This window comes from Panthera uncia, chromosome B4, assembly GCF_023721935.1.
Source record: "Panthera uncia isolate 11264 chromosome B4, Puncia_PCG_1.0, whole genome shotgun sequence".
NCBI classification, from domain to species: Eukaryota; Metazoa; Chordata; class Mammalia; order Carnivora; family Felidae; genus Panthera; species Panthera uncia.
In genome coordinates this window covers 10,101,941-10,120,575 of record NC_064809.1, presented here as the reverse complement: position 1 = coordinate 10,120,575, position 18,635 = coordinate 10,101,941, and the positions used below count along the sequence as shown (strand labels likewise).

At 49.5% G+C, this 18,635-nt stretch overlaps 1 protein-coding gene across 17 annotated transcripts in view; it reads right to left on the bottom strand.

Annotated features, from left to right (window-relative positions):
* Window positions 1-18,635, bottom strand: part of CELF2 (CUGBP Elav-like family member 2) — a 530,134-nt gene that overhangs the window by 37,877 nt on the left and 473,622 nt on the right. For all 17 annotated transcript variants that reach the window (XM_049626816.1, XM_049626817.1, XM_049626809.1 and 14 more), the window contains one exon: window positions 11,240-11,374. In XM_049626816.1, coding sequence (XP_049482773.1) covers window positions 11,240-11,374 — 135 coding nt within the window. The remainder of the gene's footprint in view (window positions 1-11,239; window positions 11,375-18,635) is intronic.

Below are 18,635 nucleotides of genomic sequence, written 5' to 3'. Positions count from 1 at the left end.
AAATGTGGATTTCCTCACAAGAGTGAGAACATGTAAGTGGAAAAATCCAGAAACACAATTCCAGTTCTCCCAGAGTTCCTGCTTTTGCATGTTTCGCGGTGTGGCAGGATCGTCGGCACACCTGCTGCTGATCGCCTGTGTTTCCTCAGCAAATCATTAACTAACCCTGCGGGCTTCCGTGTGGATCATGCGTGAGGCACCTGGACAGATTATCCTGAAGACTCCTTGTAACAGTAAATCTTGATGATCTGACCAGGCTCTGCACCCTGGGGAGAGGTCACCTCCGTGGTAACCAGCTGTGTGTCGTTGGCAGGTCGCCGAAAACCTGGCTGAGTCTGGTCTTCGGATCTCCTGGAAAGGGGGCAGTTTGCCCAGAGGGACCGAACGCTCATTTCTAGTGTTTTCCTTTGGATAAGATGGCACGGTTGCCGAGGGTCAAGTGCTCAGCCAGCAGGGTTCTAGACGAAGAGCTGTGGGCCGCAGGCACGGTCTGAGCGTGCGCCTTGGCACGGCGGCTGCCTCTGCGAATGGCTCACCACGAGCACAGACTCAGTCATAACCCCCAGCTCTCCAAGGGCCTCAGTGCGTGACCCTCCATGGTGGCCGCTACCCAGAAGTCTTGCCCTGTCACGGTTAGCTGGCACTCTTGAATCCAACAGTGCCACGTCGTCTTTGGTAAGAAGGGTGTGTTGGTTCCATAACCTGGAGTCACACTTGAAGTACGTGGGAAAGTCACTGACAATTTGTTCAGCTGAGCCCCAAAGCAGAAAGAAGGAAGGAGTGGGTCTACTTCTGCATTTATATGCTGGTATTTTTTAGCAAGGGTGGGGGAGATACTCATTTCCAAAGGTAAAAGGTTCAGAGAAAAATATCACTGATCTTATTCTAGTTTTAACCTAGTTTCCTGTTGTCAACAGGGGAATTTAGTATCATTCCAAAATAATGAAATCATCTTTCTCATAAGATAATTTAACGTTGTCTTCAAATAAAAGCAACAGCGTGCTTTCTATGTATGTATTAACCTCAATATTTCAGTAAAGTGAACAACTCCATTTCCCAACTGAGAAAATTAGATAAAGATTAAATTAAATGACTTGCTCCAAATCAGTCTTCCAATTCTTGGTCAAGATGTCCACATATTCTAGAAAGGAAACGAAACTGTAACTCCTCTAGTACTTTCTTCAGTGTACCTCCTTTTTAAACTTCTGCCCCGAGTATGAACTTTTCTGTTTGTAGCGCTAGATATTTAAATCCTTAGCCTACACATGATGTAAATACCTCTGTGTCTTAAATTCCTTGCGTCCTCCCCAATCTTGGCCTCTGTGTGCTCGCGTCTCAGAGGCGAAGAAGGCGTTCCCTCTTTCAAGACTATACAGCCCATTGCCAGCATTTATTATGGGTTTATGCCCCGTCAGGCACATGGTCACACACATACCATGCTGTGGGACAGCAGGGCAGGGCGCGCCGTCCAGGAGCCCGGTGGCAGGGTCCCCCTCCCAGCTCGTCACAGACCCTCACGCGCTGCTCCAGTGCCACAGACAGGCATAAAGGAGGGTTTGGTTCCCTTCCTGTGACCGCCTTCCCACTCAGTCCATCAATCTCATCTCTCATTGGCCTCTTCCTGTTCTCTCTCCTTCTGGCTCCTTCTCTTTAGCTTAGAAGTACTTTTAAGTTTCCCCATCTTCATCTCTCTCCTGACCTTGCTATTTTTGTAGACTTTTTAAAAAAAAAAAACACTCAATTTCATGAAAATGTCATTTATAAAGATACAATTCTCGCCTCCAGTCCCACATTCCTCCTCTCTCATTGCCTCTACAACTGTGACATTTACTCCGCCAGTGACCTGGCCATGCAGGGGGTGGGAGGTGGGGCTGCCTAACTGCTAAATTCAAATGCCCCTTCTCTGCTCTCCCTTGTCACCTTCCTGCGTGGTTCCTGGGTACCACGCTACCACCACGTGGTTCCTCCTGTCTGCCCCACAAATACAGCCATCAGCCAGAGCATTGCGCCTGGTCTCCTTCTCTGCTCTGTTTGGTGGTTCTAACTTAAAGGTATCACCCACCCCAAGCTGACATCAGTCCACCTCACTTCTGCCGCCAGTTTGCAACCCACTCTTCTAGTTCCGCGACAAACTCCATGGTCAGATGGCCAACCGTGTGCACGGTGGATATATGTACACAAAAGGCCTGTTCACGTGTGCAGCACAAAATCCAATCTTCGTCTACTACAAACTTTCCCTTCTCCTGCCTCCCCTCTACACCAATGAAAACACTGGGCCACCTGTCCCCCAGAGGAAATGTGCTTCTGTCACCTTCAACTCCTTCCTTCTATCCTCACATCCAGTCAGCGCTCAAGTCCCATGGTGGACTCTCTTGTTCTCAAAGTCCTCAGATGTTCTTCACTGCCTGCACGAGGAAGTTCTGGCTCCCTAACCACACCTTTCAGGACCCTCTCTGGTCATTATTTTCCATACATCTCATGGCTGTGAAAAGGAGATGAATTTCCATTTGCTCACCAAATCCTTTTTATTTTTTGCACATTTGACACATTTGTTAGATCTCCCATTCCATTTCTACGTCTCAAAACCCTACCTAGTCTTAAAATTTGGGCTTAAATGTCAGCTGTTCTATTCAAAATTTCCCCCGTTTCCTCAAGACACAATCTCTCTGACTTTCTGCCCTTCAACTAGGTTGACCGGGTTGGTGCATTCTGCTTGTTTCTTGAATGTGGCCACTGCATCTGGTTTAAGCAGTTCGTGGGATTAAACCACACGTGAACTCAGTGCTCATACTTTGTGGCTTTCAGGTCTTAAAACACGGACCTTTGGTCATAAACCTCTGGGAAGCTGTGTCTAGCAACATTTGTTAGCAAAAGTTGGTTGCTTTTCCTCCTTACTATATCATTATGTGATTACTATGGGCTTTCCCCCAGTGCTAGCAGTGATAACATGGCTCTATCAGACAGCAACATCGATGATTCAGTGGGAACGGAAGTACACTGAGTGTGTTGTACAGAAAACACACCTGTGAGCTCATACGTGCGCCACAACGGGATCCGATGTGGGTCTGACACAACGTAGACCGTATAGAGCACCGTTTACAACGAATCACTAACGCTTGGCACAGCTCCAACTCCAGAGCCGCTAAAAGCAAACATGCAAAGAATGACAGCCGGTATCTAAACGTATTAAGAAGCGTACCCAAAGCAAGGCAAGAACAAAGCACTGAGTGGTGAGTGACAGCCCCCAGGACAGCAGGACAAACCGTACTCGGGGCACAGGTAGAATCGGCCACATAGACCTGAGTGCAGGCTCCGAGGAGAAGAGAGGTGATCCAAAAATAGCTCTAGCCCCTCAGCCCGGCAGCTTTACGAAGCTTTAAATGAGCTCAGGACCGTTCAGAGACTGTGGCTCTGCTCCACGTCAAGAGCACCTCATCTGCGTGGGCTGCCCATATACTATGCAGAGTCGTTCTGATGCCAGGAGTGGAGAACCCTCTGGCAGCTCAGGACACTGGATGACTTAGGGAATGAGCCGCGGTTTGGACTATGTAGCCCCAAAGACATCCATTTTCCTGATGCCAAGTAAAACTTAAGGTGAATTCTGCATCGAAACACCCAGCACGTGCAGGGGCCAGTGAGACTCCTCTGGGAGGTATTTGCATGTCTTTGGTTTGTAAACCCTATGAGTAGGATGATCAATGCCAAACAAATAAAGAACCACTTACCAAAAAGACCACGGCCAATTACCAGCCCCCCCCCCCCAAATATGTTCTGAATGCCTAAGAACTTTGGAAGTAATTTGGTTTTCATGAAATGCTTTTTTTTTTAATTTGAGAGAGCCTGCGTGGGAGTGGGGCAGCGAGAGAGAGAGAGAGAGAGAGAGAGAGAGAGAGAGAGAGAAAATGAATCTTAAGCAGGCTCCATGCTCAGAGAGGAGCCCAATGATCCCACAACCGTGAGATCATGACCTGAGCCAAAATCGAAAGTCAGACACTTAACTGACGGAGTCACCCAGGAGCCCCTTCACGAAATGCTTCTGTTGAGAAGCCACTCACAGAAGTGTGTGCATTCTTCTTGTTTTGACTTTCATCATTAGACTTTCATCATCAAATTTACTAACTAGTGCATACTATTCTTAGAGTTTTGCTTCATTCAATGTGCAGAGAAACAGCAAGGCTTACAGAAAGGGAAGAAAGTAGAGAAAGAAGATTCCCCCCCCCCCCCATTTCCACTTTGGTCTTTCACAAAATTTTAACATAACATAAGCCAAAAAGTTGGTTACGAAATGGTTATTTTAAAGGGTGTAGAAGTTATAGCTTATATTTCAATGCTCACCAAGTCATTTGATGATAGCAGAAATTTAGTAAAATACGTTTTTTAAAGAGCTAATGCTAGAAATATCAACTACATGAGGGCATGGATTTTTCTCTACTTTGTCCACTGATGTGTTTCAAATGCCTAGAATAGTCCCAGGTACATGGAAGATGCTCAGGAAACATCTGTCGAATGAAAAAATATATCCAGAAATTACAGTCACTATGGTGATATTTTATTTACAGGGCTTTTACATCATGTTCAACTCCATTAACATCAATGAAAATAAAGTGAGCCCTGTAAGTCAGCAGCAAGTCAACACACGGAAACCTTCTAGAAAGATAAAATGTTGAAACTCGCAGGAAATGAGCAAAGAATGGCATTGTCAGTTCTCTTTCTGCAGCAATAGGGTGTAAACCTGTCTGATTCAACCCCACAAATAAACACGTAATTTTAACAGCCTTCTTGACGAAAACACTTAAAAGTATAGCTAATGATGGGGAACACTGACGGTTTTGAGAACTTTCTTTGGTAATAAGCAGTGAAAAAAGATGAATGGAGGAAAATAGGAAGGTCAGAGACGCAGTCAAGGTTGAACAGAGTGTAAGTAAAAACACCCTCGACAGTTGGCTGGGTTCTTGCTGTATCTAACCAACGCCGGCGCACTGGGGGCACGTGGCCTTGGTGAGGCACGCGTGATTCACGGGAGTTGTCTGAGGATGATCTTTCAAAAGCCCACACTAGAGTAGATGGCGCTTCTGAAAAATGAATGCCCGTATTTGATAGGAGACTCTCACGTCTATATCGTGACAGGAGAACATTTTGAAAGCCAATCTTTGTAATGACTGCAATAAAAACCACTTTATGTGATTCTGTACTAATATAATTAGTATGATTCATTTTTCAGGAAGCTGTCAGACCTGCGTATTCACCTGTAGGGTGTGGCTATTCTGGGATTACTGAGGAACCGGATCATGGTCCGAGGTGGTGAGTGGACCCTGTCATATGTCAGCAGGGCAGAGCCAGGTTCCTTCTTAGAGATGTATGCACTGCACTGGGCTGAACAGATGGCTTTGAGACCCCGTCTTAGAGCACTTGGCTATTGGCTGCTTGGCTACTCTGCTGAACTGAAAACCATTTGAGGGCCTGTGATGTACTTTCCAAAAGCAAGGGGGATTATGGGTAAATAAACTTTTCCTACTCTGAAAGAACTTGCCCTCGAGACAGGGAGAAACAGGGCATGTGTCTAAACAACTATCCCGCAGAGAAAATAGGTGAAGCGTTCTAAGAAAAGGATGAAGAATATACTTGGGTAGCCCAGAAGGGTAGGCGGCATTTCTAGAAGCCTCTTGGCTGCTGCACTTTTCTCTCCGTCTCCACTGGCAAAGTGCATCTAAGGGAGCTCCTTATAAAGGAGTCTGCCTTTAACCCAGGTTTAGAGCTAGTTAAGTATTTATGCTAGAAATGTAATGTGGAGGCTCTTAATTCTTTCTAGGGGGCTTTATGGTGGAGGGGGTATTTGCCCTGGTTCTTAGAAGTACTAGAGAATTTAAAGCAATTTGCATCAATTATTATCACGTTTGTTTTTTTTTTTACTGCAGTTTAACTTATGTAGCATAAACTCTATTTTTTATGATGTGCATTAAGAACACTGAATTTATACCTATACGTTAATCTCCCTAAGCACCAACACTGCAATAAGTTAGCGGCAGAAGATTTTCACAGGAGGAAACAGGAGAAGGCACTTCAGGCAGAGAAGCCAGCAGAAATAAAGGCCGACAGCGTGTCTGGGGAGGATGAAGACCTGCCTGATCCAGCTGCAGGGGGGCGGTGAGGGGGGGGTCGTGCTGGCAGGGAAGCGTGGAGGCAGACCAGGGAGCACCTCGAATGCCACGCCAATGCCTCCATCTGCCTTCCTCTCGACCGTGCGTGAATCACGCGGAAAGTGTCCGACGGAGCTGTTTTGTGTCGCCGACGGCGTGCAAAATGGACGGAGGGCGAGCGTGAAGCTGAAGGCCGTTCTGACGGCAGGAAGCGGGCAAAATCGCGGCTTCACCCGGGGTAGTGGGACCATACGATGCTCCCGAGAAGGCACCAGAACGGCCTGGATGCGCGGCTGATGAGACGCACGACGAACCCAGAGGCTGGTTCAAGGCGGCTGGCCGAGGAGAGGGGAGTGGGATGAGGGAGGGCAGGGGGAGGTCTGGACGCGTGGATGACACGGACGGGCAGACCCCCGGGGTCGTGGGGTCAGGGTGGCAGCCTCGGCAGACGGCCTCTCCTGGCCCCATCGCCTTAATTCCACCTGTGCTCCTGTCCCCTGTGCGTGACGGCTTGGCGGGCGGAGGGGTGGGGCCCAAACCACCAACGTGGGCTAAATCGGCCTGTGAATCGCACCTCCTCACCTGACACGGGTCCCCCAGGGACACGCGCAGGTACACACACGGGGACAGACACCTCTCGTCACCCCGAAAGCCTCTGGAGTGACCCCGAGGATAACTCCTCGTCTCCCACTCGGCTTTTCTCCACTGCTGCCCCGGTGACAGGGGTGTGTGACACTGAAGGTCACCATTCACGGGTCCTTCCCACGTGATGACCCCCGGAAGGGAGGCTCACACGGAAAGACTTCCAGGCTCCGTGAACCTCAAACAGTCCACAAGGAGGTGCCACCGTGTCCTGGGGACTTTGTGTCTGTCACAGCCTTCAAGGAGGCGGGTAACGTCTGGAAGACGTGGGGGATAAAATATTGCTAGAATTTAAGGGGAAAACTATTTGAAAAGTCAACGGTGGAAACGGGGGAAAAAAAATCCTCCTTAGCATTTTAAACTGCCTTATCCTATCAAGAGAAATTATCTATTATCCTGAAGTGTGCACCTGATTGAGTGCACTTACAGAAGCATTTGGAGAATGCGAAAACCTCTTAAAAAAAAAGAAAACAGAAGAAGGTCAGAGGAATAATGTGGCACACCAACGCAGTATTATGTTTTAGACAGAAAGTGCCAAAGACACGTGCCTGTGTGGTAATTATAATGCTGTCTCCCAAGTTCTCAGAATTGCCAGCCCAAACCAACAAATCCACGAGTTGGGGAGAAGACAAATATTATCATCTCTCTTTAAGACCTTGCCGCACACCCTGGAGATAATGTCTTCTTTATACCAACACAGAGACACATTCCTCAAAAACAAGTTCAAAATTTGGAGAAGAAACGACCGAGGAATTAATTAATGAAAGAGGAGAATGAAGTAAACAAAGGAAAAATTATCATATCAAAATAAAAGACAAGAAACACGATTAAATTAGGCTTCAAAAGACCCCATGAGAAACCCATGAAAGGCATAATATGCATTTACCTGGTTTTTATTCTTTCATGATTTAATTTCTAATTTTATTCACTACCATCTGATAATTGCATGAAACACTTATTCTAACCATGGGCAATTTAAACTATTTTAATTTTTATTTCAAGGCCATGAGACAAAGGGAACCTATTTATTGCCTAAGGGGATTTTTTAAACAAAAATTAAAGCTTAATCTTTCATGTTTTAAAGCACAGACTGTTTAAAATCATTTATAATAATGCTGTAGGGAGACCGTGCCTGGGTATGCAAAATTAAAATGATAAATTTACAATTATTAAAAAAATTAATAGTTTGGGGGATTGAATTGTCCCTTTCCCTTCGAGATGGATTGGTCGGAAGTGTAGGGGACATCTTTAAAAACAGGGTAAAACCAGGGTCTGTGTGGGAGCTGAGTGATGGGGCATCAGTGCGTTTCACAGTTGGACTGGTCTTGCTAGAGGTACAACGATGGTAAGTCCTATTTTTTATTATTTAAAAGATAAATAATGGCATCGGCCTTGGGAACTACCGTGTACCCCTTTTATTTCACAGGAAATTGCTTTGATGGAGTGGAGGGTCGTGAATTCTACCAACCACATTTTCTGTGACTTTGAAAAAGTCCCTGATGGAAATTAGACAAATAATTTACTTCCACTTAAATGTCAGATTTTTTTTTAGTTACGCTTAAGAAAAATAATTGAAATGTAGATTTAAATCATTTCGGCTGCTACACTTCAGGATTCTAATGAAATACTTTCAGCTATTATGCAAAGCATTGCTCAACAGAGAGGAGAAAAACCACGTTCGGTGGTCTGGCACCTCAGCAGAATTAATGGAAGGGCGGAATGTTTCTTTGAGAGCAAAGGTAAGGACACTCCGCTTTGGAGAGAAGAAGGAAAGCAGATCTCAGGACACAATTTCCCTTTCACTAAGAGCTCAGGAAAAACCTGAAAGTGGTCAAATATGTTTAAAATTTCTTAAGTATGTAGGCCATCTTCCTCGGCTGTCTGAGTAACCCCCCATTTGAAACAGGTTACATTATTTGAGCTTCCGACCCTACTGGCTGGACTGCATGTGGATCCGGGGACACGGCCATCCCCCACCCCTCCCCGCCCAGCAGGTGCCATCTCCCTCCTACCTTCACACTTGCTCCTGCCTCACCCGAATGCCCTTGCCCTGGATACCCCCATGGCCTCCCCCCAACGCCCTTCACTCTCCACCGTACTCTGGTGCGTCCTTACAACACCGCCTGGCACCTACGGGGCACGCGCACTCGCTCGCTATCAGACACCCTGACCAAGTGGAGGACGCGAGGGCAGGGGCAGGTCTGTGCCGCGCCCGGGGCCGGTGCCTGACACTGGACAGCCACTCGGACAGCTGTTAGGTATCAACTCCGTTGTCTACACCGACCAACTTACATCCCACTTGCACTTGACTTCGTAAACTAACCAGTCTTCTTTTTGTTCAAATATTAATTCTGATTCCCTGCGGCCAAGGCACATTCCAGCCCAAATATCACAACGGGAGAACATAGTTCAACAAAGTCAAATGAACCCTCACAAGCAAATAATAGGCCACATACCCTTAACCAAAATGTCCACTTATGATAATGGTCTGTTCATCTCTGGAAAGGCAGGACAATTTTAACGTCATTACAATACTGAATATATCAAAGTTAAAGCCCTGAAAGGCCGGTGGTCCAAGCTGCGGGCTTTGTGGCTCCTTGCCATTTAAGGAAAAGTTTTCTTGTTTTTCCTCCAGTTTACTACCAATGATTTGGTTAGTTTCTGCTGGTCACTCTTGATAAAAGGAAGACACGATGAAGGCCAAGGTTGGGAAAACTATAATAATATACTTTTGCTAAACAAAGGTAAAGTGTGTTTTAAAAAACACAGCTATCTTTATTTTTATATAAGCAAATAAAGGAGCATACAGGTTGTAAATGACTTAGTTTTTTTCTCTCCAAATAAGTTATAGTTAAAAACACGAGCTTCTAACTAAAGACACAATAAAATGTGTGTATGACAAATACTTTGCGCTGTTTTAACGTAGTCATTTCATTGTCCTCGTGGACAGAAAAACATTCTTATTTATGAAAATACTTAAAAAAATTTTTTTAATACTTGTTTTTGAGAGAGAGCGTGCACGCACGAGTGGGGGAGGGGCAGAGAGAGGGAAACACAGAATCGAAGCAGGCTCCAGGCTCCGAGCTGTCAGTACAGAGCCCGACGCGGGGCTCGAACTCACGAACTGCAAGATTACCACCTGAGCCGAAGTCGGAGGCTCAACCGACCAAGTCACCCAGGCATCCCAAGAAATTACTTTTCAATCTGATTTATAAAACAGGTAAATTGGTGAGGTCAAATTTTTAATTTGCTTTTAAGAAAAATCACTATTATTTTTACAGGGGGAGTTTCTGTCAAAACATCTATTGCTTAACAAGGGTCACTTAAGGATTTGTATAAGTAACAGGTTTACGTATTGCATTAGATTTATAACTTAGTTTGTTGGGGAAAAAAGGGCCTCAAGTTGATTTTTCGGAAATGCCATCTATTGCCCCAAATGAGGCCCCCATGGGGTAATGGACACGTTTGAAGGCATTCTAGAAAACGGAGTCCACGCACCCCTGTGCTGCTAGGAGAGCACCGTGCCTGAGGATGCCCCCCCCACCCCCAACCCCCAGCCTCGCCTAAGTGTCTCTGAGGTTCCCTGCAGACGGTCCTCATGGGGAGACAGATTAGACACCCAGCGTTTCAGCAACGAACCACGGGCCGCGGCTTCTGGCTGTCGCACGGGCTCACCGCTTCCTGCCCCCAAAAGCCTTAAGAAAGCCGTGTTTTCATCTTGTGTTTTCCCGAAAGAGAGCCCCGCACGAGCACACGCAAGCTCGGTCACCAAGCAGCTCATCTTTGGGGCACAGGCGGCAGAGGGTATGGGATCTGCAGAGGCGGGGGTGGGGAAGGGAGCTCATCCAGCAAGGTCTCGAAAATTCAGAGGGGAAGAAAAGCCAGCAAAACATTTTTTTAAGACACAAATGCTGGTATCTAAGCAACCGCGTTATGTCTGGCTCGTATGAAAAGGAAAACGGCATCTGCTTTTGAATAAGGCGACAACATTTCCGAGCAGAAAGACTTGAAATTACAGAGCCCGGGACGCGACCGGGAGGCGATGGCAAGGACGGTCCCCTCCGGACCGTGGGTTTTGAGAGCCAGCGGGAAGCATGGAGCTGGTGTGAAACAGAACCCTGGAATCATTAGGGATTTTGAGATTCAACAGAGGACCCTCGAACCGCTAACAAGCAGAGCGAACACCAGGAAGCGAGGGAGGCTCCTCCCACACCCACACCAGGTGCCAGCTTGAGCAGCGTGACCGACAGCACGGCCACCAAGCACGGTGAAGGCTGGAGACCCACCGGCTCGGTTCTCTCTGGGAAAACCCTCCTCTTTGTCTTCGTGGGAAAATCAAACACACGTAAATCAAACACACGTGCATTCGAACTTGGTGTCTTTAAGAAACTCTCCAGGGATCCGGCCCCACCCCGGGCGCCATCCCCACCGCGTCCCGGGAAGGAGAGCAGCCGCCTTACCCGGACTTGTGAGGGCTCCCAGGGCGCTGCTCGTGGTGGACAGAGGGTTTGCATTGGTGGTGGTGGCTGAGGTCTGGGCCGCGGCCGCGGCGGCTGCCAGCGTCGCCAGGTTCTGTAGCTGCAGAGCATTCATGCCTGTGGAGGGAGAGAAACGCCACTTTAGCAAGAGGCCCGCGCGGCCCGGCTCCAAGCGTGAGGGCGGGTGACAGGATCAGAGGCCCCGGGCAGCGGGCCCTGGGATGGTGCGCTCTGTGCCGCTGCCCCGGTGACCCGTGAGTCACCACACCTGCCAGTGGAGCCGCCTGCCGTGTGAGGCGCTGCCTGTCCTAACCCAGGACGTGTCCCAACCACCCTGTCCTGGCGCTTCAGAGAGCTCGAGGAAAGAGCAGGACGGTTCTGTGCAGACTGGCCACACCGGAGCCTTCTACCACGACAGGGCAGCAGTACAGAACTCGTGAGACTGGGGCCCCGTGGCTGGAGGAAGGGCTCCTGGGAAGCCCGTCAGCTGCACGGAGAAGAAGGAATTCCAGAGGAAGCAGTACTTCGCTCCTGCTCTGAACTTAAACTGCTATGATGGCTTCCTGGCTCTGCCACTGTACCAGCCCTGTGACCCTGGGCCAATGACTTACCCTCTTTCTTGCTTGCTTAGTGAGCGGCACCACTAACTGCGCCTTGCCTCCAAGGGCAGTGTGCAGATTTAAAGAGATGATGGATGCAAACCACTCAGCACAGTGTAAACACCCGATGAGAGTTAGGGACCCTCATGGTGGTTATCGCCACTGACATCCTCTCTCCAGACTTATTTTAAATGTGAAGTCTAAATGGGACCCTAGTAGGGACTCAAATAACATCTCATGAATAAAAAGAAAATGGGTAAATAAAAATGGCATCGTGGTTATATTTTTATTTGTAATGTGCTTGTATTTGCATTTTAAAGGCATCTATTTTTTAAAGAAGGATCGTGTTTACCCAGGACAAATCTCTGGCTAGTGAAAATTAAGAAAAGAACAGCAGAGAGAAGTGAAACTTTACAAGAACGTGAGGGTGGGATCGGCTGAGGCCTCTTCCATTTTTATCTCAGTCCAAGGGTCTCTGAGTCTTTCTCCACTTCACACTAATGTACCTTTAAGAAGCAGGACACAATGGTTCTCTCCCTGTACAGAGAAATTTTATACAGACAAACACTAGAGTTAAGTAATCAGCTTAATTTCACCTTCTTCTCATGTCTCAAATCCAGGTACTTAATAAATGCCTACCGAGCAATTTAATCTGCCTTAGAGAGACTGGCCAGATCACAGCGTCCTTATTCATTGGGGGTGGTGGTGGGTGGAATGGTGAGAGAATGTTCTAGCAACACATCCGTGAAAGCTACCAGCCATGGGTGTGGAGCCCTCCACCTAAGCACCGCTCACAGCATGGCAGCTAGGCTCGCTTATCTGCTCCTCCGTCCTGGCTGCCTCCATCTTCTTTCTGCTCAGAGAAGAGTTCCTGATGCCTCTGCTGCAAGAGGGCTCCTTATTTTGCTGAGAACAATGCTCTGTCCTCTTCCAGGAGATGCCCAGCCTTCTTGGCTGAGGGTGAAAGCCAACTGCCAAACACCTGTTTTTCAAAATCCACTTAGGTCCTGGGGATGCTCTGAAGACACAAGTACTTGAGGGATCCTGTCAACTTCTGCAAGAAGAGTGTAGACTTTGCAACCTTGTTTTCTCCTGTCAGTGCAACTCGGAACAAGGCTCTCCCTCCTTCCCTCTGATCAAGGGTCAGACAGGGTCCTATCTATAAGAACGTGTGACTTGAGAAAGCACTGGTCTTATTCTTCTGGGGTGCTTGAGGAAAATGGGGGAAGCACAGGAGCTGCACAGCCTCAGTGCAGAGCCACCCGGACACAGCCAGGGGCTCAGCTCTGGACAGGGGCTCGAATGTGCTTCACACCTGAGCGACACTGAGAGGACTGAGGTACGTTTGTTCTGACCCGTCTGTCCTCTCTTGGCCTTCTTGTGACTGACGGTCCCTCTAAAGCTGTAATGATGTAAACCACGTGACCGACTGTGTCACTGACCGAGAGCTGTGCTGACAAGGGGATGGTTTAGGACCGAAATGAAAATCTGCAGCACACGCCTGGCATCAGTTAATGGTGAGCAGAACCACTCTCCCGGTGAGCTCAGGGGGCCCTCCAAGACATCGCCCCTGACCCGCCCCAAGTGTGGGCCACAGCACTGGCACGGAGGAAATTCCAGAGCTGGAGGGAACTTATTAGCTCACAACTAAGTGGTCAGGGACTCAGGTCCTGGGCCGAGGCGTCAGGGCAAATGGTGGTGGACTCCCCAAGTCTGGGGCATTGATCCTGCCACACCTCCCAGCCTCCCTCAGAAGAAGACTGAGAGTCTGCCTTCAACACACACCCCTTCTTTGTGTCAGCTGCAAACTCACTTGTCCTGGTGTTTATAACCCCATGGCAGTCACCACATCTTACCCTGATCTTATGCATATGTATCTCTTACCTTCTGAACTAAATACTGAGCTCTTTGAGGACAAACAGCCTGTCTGATTTTCAAGTCCACCTAAACAGACAGACATACACACTCACAGCTGTACACATGGTGGGTGACGGGTGAATCTACACAGAATGAATGGACGGGGCATCGAACAGGATGAAATTTTCATTAACGGCAGGTAAGAGTACCATCCATAGACCCAACCAAGTGTTCATTTTCTCCGCTGTTAGTCCTTCAGTATTTATAACAGCTTTACCTACTGTTTCCCTCAGTTGTTCATTAATCCATTTTACAAGTATTTATCAGAACTATGTGTGTTCCTGATCTCACCCGCTGGCATTCTTGAGAGCCCAGCTGACAACACTGGGTTCTGTATTTCACTGTCCTCTTTGTTTGGAAACCCAGGGCTGAAGCCTGGTGTGTCCTCCACAATGTCCCCTCTACCTTTGTTCCCACACATTGCCACCCGAGAGTGTCTGCAATCCTATCTGGCCTTTCCCTGCCTCCATCTGGCAAACTAGAGAGGGGACTGCAGCTCTGGGGCGCCACAGTGTGTGTGGGGCCAACTGTGTTCAGTGGTCACACTGCAAGGGAAAGGAAAATATGGGCCAAGGGAAGCAGAGACCAAGAGTGGAAAGGAGTGGTCATGGTGATGGACAGCATCTGAGGGATTTGGGGAAAAAAGAAGATGAGAAGGATGAGATGGAGAGAGGCAGCAAGCAGGAGGACCTGTGTGTGTCTGCCAGCTCATCCATCTGTCTGTCCATTCGCCCATGTTCTTGTCATCCATCCATGTATCCATTTATCCATTCATTTGTCCATCCATCCATCATCTGTCCATCCGTCCACCCGCCATCTGTCTATCCGTCCCTCTACCCATCCATCTGCCTATCTATCCACCCACCTCCCCACCTATCCAACCATCCACCCATCTGTCTGTCTGTCCGTCCATCCATCCATCTGCCCGTCCACTCACCCACCTATCTATCCACCCACCCCTCTATCCAACCATCCATCTATCCATGCAACCATCATCCGTCCATCCACTAGGCAGTTATGGAGAGGCCGCCTTAGGCCAGACCCTAGGCACAGTAGGAAGGATTACGTGGAAAACCAGACAGCGCCTGCCCCCAGAAAGGCTGCTCTGTATCAGAGCAAGAAGACAGGGACTGGAGGGTGATCTTACTTCATCTGTTTCTGGAAAGAGGCCCAGACTCAGGAGCTCATTCTCCGTAGTCTTTGATGGGGATGAGCGCTGCACTGGGTAGCTGAGGCGGCAGGGGCTTCCCAGTGGAGGACCATGCCAATCCTTCCACTCTAGGCCTTTTGTGGTCCTGTATGCTGACCCTGCAAAGCTCTCATGACACCCCCGACCCCTGAGAAATAAGCGCTGAGCATGTGAGCGGTGGCCGACAGGGCAGCTTCCTTGCCAACTTTGTGGAGTGAGGACCAGTTCCCAGCACTGACCCCCATATTTCTGCTTCTCCTAATGCAGAGGCAGGCATCCCTTCCTTCACCCTGTCCTGTGCTGCTAGGGCTGGGATCACACAGCATCCTCTGCTGGGGACAGGAGCCACATTAGAGCCAGTGCAGGCTGGTCACCGAGAGCGCGGGCCCTGCTCTCAGACCCCTGGGTTTAAATCCTGGCTTCACCCCACCTCCCGACAACCTCTGTCACCTTGAGCAAACTGGCCCAGCGGTATGCTCCTCAGATTCTCTAAGCGTGTGGTGGGACCAAAACACGACACCCCTCTGAAGGGTTGAGAGATTAAAGTCTTCGATACACGCAAAGCTCAGAGAACAATGCCAAGTGCAGAGGAAGCCAACAGCCCAGGCTCTTTTAGCCAGGTACAAAAATGCAGCGACATCGCCTCAGCCACGATGATGATGGCGCTAAGAATAAAGCATGTGCCAGGCATGTTCCTCACGCTACATGTGCACCCTTGCTCAGCACTGGTAACAAACGCACGTGACCGAGTCACTACTGACACTGTACACACTGTGCAGAGAGAACGCGGAGGCCCGGAGAGGAGAGGGGTGTCGTGCCTTCTCTCACGGCAAGCCTGGCCTCTGCCCGCCACCCGGCCTCCCCACGCGTGCTCCTTGTTCTTCTGGTTCTACCTGGAGCTCGTCCCTCCTCCTCCTCCTGGTGCTCGGGCTCCGCTTCCCTCAACGTGGCACCCTTAGGTTTAGGGGGATGGGCGAGGGGCGCTGGGCCTGGTGCTCCAGGCCCCCGGGGGGCAAGGCCCTGGGTGCGCCATCTCCATTGGGAGCTAAGATGTTAACCAGGAACCACACCATACCTGTGTCCTACGTCTTGTTCTCAATCCTTTAACTGCTTAACGTGGTTTCCTTTTCCAGCCATTACCAGAATCCCTGACACCACAGACCACTGGTTTCAGTTTCCTCAGGGAACAGATGGGCCGTGACCTCCTTCAAAGCCCCAAGCGTGTCGCACGACTGTGTCCCTCCCGCACGTCCATCACCTTAACTCAGCGTCCCTAACCGCAGTCCACCGAGGGGACGCACGGGGGCTGCGAACTCCCCAAGATCACGTGTGAAGGTGTGTGTGGCCCGGCATGCGCCTGTTTCTGGTGACAGATCCTAGGGACCAAGAACTTCCCGCCTACCACATGGCAGGTGAGAGGCGGGAGTCTCGAGGGGATAGCGGGTGGGGGGAGGCCCCGGCCTGAGCAATGGCTATGATGGAGAATCGGAGGAAACCAAGGCATGGGACTGCCTGCCGGGGAGAGAAACTGAGGACAGAAACAGCTCTAGCTCAAGTGAAGGAAGCCAGAGACTCTCCAAGAACTTCTGGGCTGAGGCAGCAGGACAGCCCCCCCCCGCCCCCTGCCGTGGGTCTCAATGGTCAGGCTGCGGGGCAGCGAGGCACCCGCTCCCCTCCCTGTGACCTTCTGTCCGATGTGGCAGAGGGCCGAGGCTCATCCTCCTGTGCACCCCTCCGGGACGATAGCCTCCCATGAGCGGCGAGGTTCTTCTAGGTGCTACTGTTGTGCCACCCTGGCCACAGGGCCCGTCCTGGGTGGGTGGAGAGCCCCAGACATTCCCCCCAGGACACACGGATCTGGACCCTTCACTGCCCACAGCACACAAGCCTGGAAGCGGATGTATTGGCTCTTCTGGGCCCCCGTGCTCCTGTGACCAGTGTGGACATCCCACGTGTGCTATGTCCTAATGAGGGTAGGGCACCGGGGGCCATGCTGTTCTGGAAAAGGCACCTGCCCCGTTTAGGGAAAGCAACCCAGAAGCTACGTGAGGCCAGCCTTCCTCTCCCTTGGAACCACATGGGACGGTCCGCGGGCTCTCTGACCTCCAGACGCTTGCACGCTGGCCTGCTCGGGAGGCGCGGGTCCTCTCCTCCATAGACTTGCTCCCTCCCTGGGCCCAGACAACACTGGCGGCCCCTGCCTGCCAGCCTTCTTTTGGGGCCCTCTGCGTTCCTGTTTGTCCTTTCCGGTAGCTTTCTTGTCTATTTGGGGTATGTGAGCCACCCTGTTCCTTCCTCTCTCCCCTGAGTCACGGACCCTCCTGGTTGTCTGCCTGCGGGTGGCTCTCTTGGTCACACCCACACAGCGATAGGAAGGGGCGACCAGACGGGGCAGCCTCACCATGAAGTGGGCTGGGGCCTGGCACGTGGCGATATCGCAACCATTTTTAACCTCACCTGGCACTCTGCTCAGAGGGGCACCCTGCAAACTAGGGGCAATAATCTGGGTGACTAGAAATAGAAAACGTTTAAATACATTTTATGAAATCCCACAGTGTGCCAGGATCAAGGTGGTAAAAAAAAAAAAACAAAACACAAAAACTGGTGAAATACAGGCATCCAACTTTTCATTCATTACTTGGGAAAAGAAAACTCCTTCCCAAAACGAAGAAATGATGTACGAAACAGATGTGCAATATGCCTACTTGAAATTTAAGATTTAAAAAAATTATTTATAAGGAGAAGGGCATGAAAATTTAATTTAATGTTCACCTTAGGTAATTTTGTGTCTTATTGTTCGTAGCAATTACCATAAATCTGCATATCAATAAGCGAGAACAGATGTCAGTTGTTACAAGTGCTTGCCAATCAGGTCTGTTAAAAAGTGACAGATGGGTGGTTATGGAATGTTCTCATAAGGCCTATTAGCACATTCACAGGAAGCGTCTGCAGTGAGAGGGTGGGAGGCTCCGCTCCAGGAAGGCCAGGCCATCTTCGCGAATCCAAAATGCACACCCCACAACTCGGGGGGCCTCCAGCGCGAGCCCCTTGGCCCGCCCTCCTGTGTACAGGCCACTACAAAAGTCTCCCTTCTGCTCCCCTCGTTACAGACAGTCCGGGATGGTCTTCTCTGGAGACAGGATGGCAAACTGATGAAAGGAGACCTGTTTTGTTGTTGGAAGCCAACATTTGCACCGTACAATTATAGTGTTACTTTATTGAAAACAATTTTGTTTTTGAAGTTTGAGAGAGAGCGCATGCGGATGACAATAGGAGAGGGGCAGAGGAGGAGGGAGAGAGAGAGGGTCCCAAGCAGGCTCCACACTGCCAGTGCAGAGACCCACTTGAGGCTCGAACCCATGAACAGTGAGATCGTGACCTGAGCCGACATCAAGAGTCAGATGCTCAAGCTGCTGAGCCGCCCAGGCGCCCCCTCATTGTTACTTTTAAAACCGAGATCAGATATTCCGGGAGAGAATTACTGCCAGCTTCACTGAATATGGGAAATACAGCAGTCCTCTCTCGCGTATCAACAGATAAACTCTTCCTTGTAGCTCCGTAGTAAAGTCTCTAACTTCTCTGATAACACTTCCTCACGCTGGGAAAAGGAAACAACTGCCCTAACAAAAAACAGCCCAAGGCTCGTGAAATGCTTTCCAGAATGAAGCGAGGC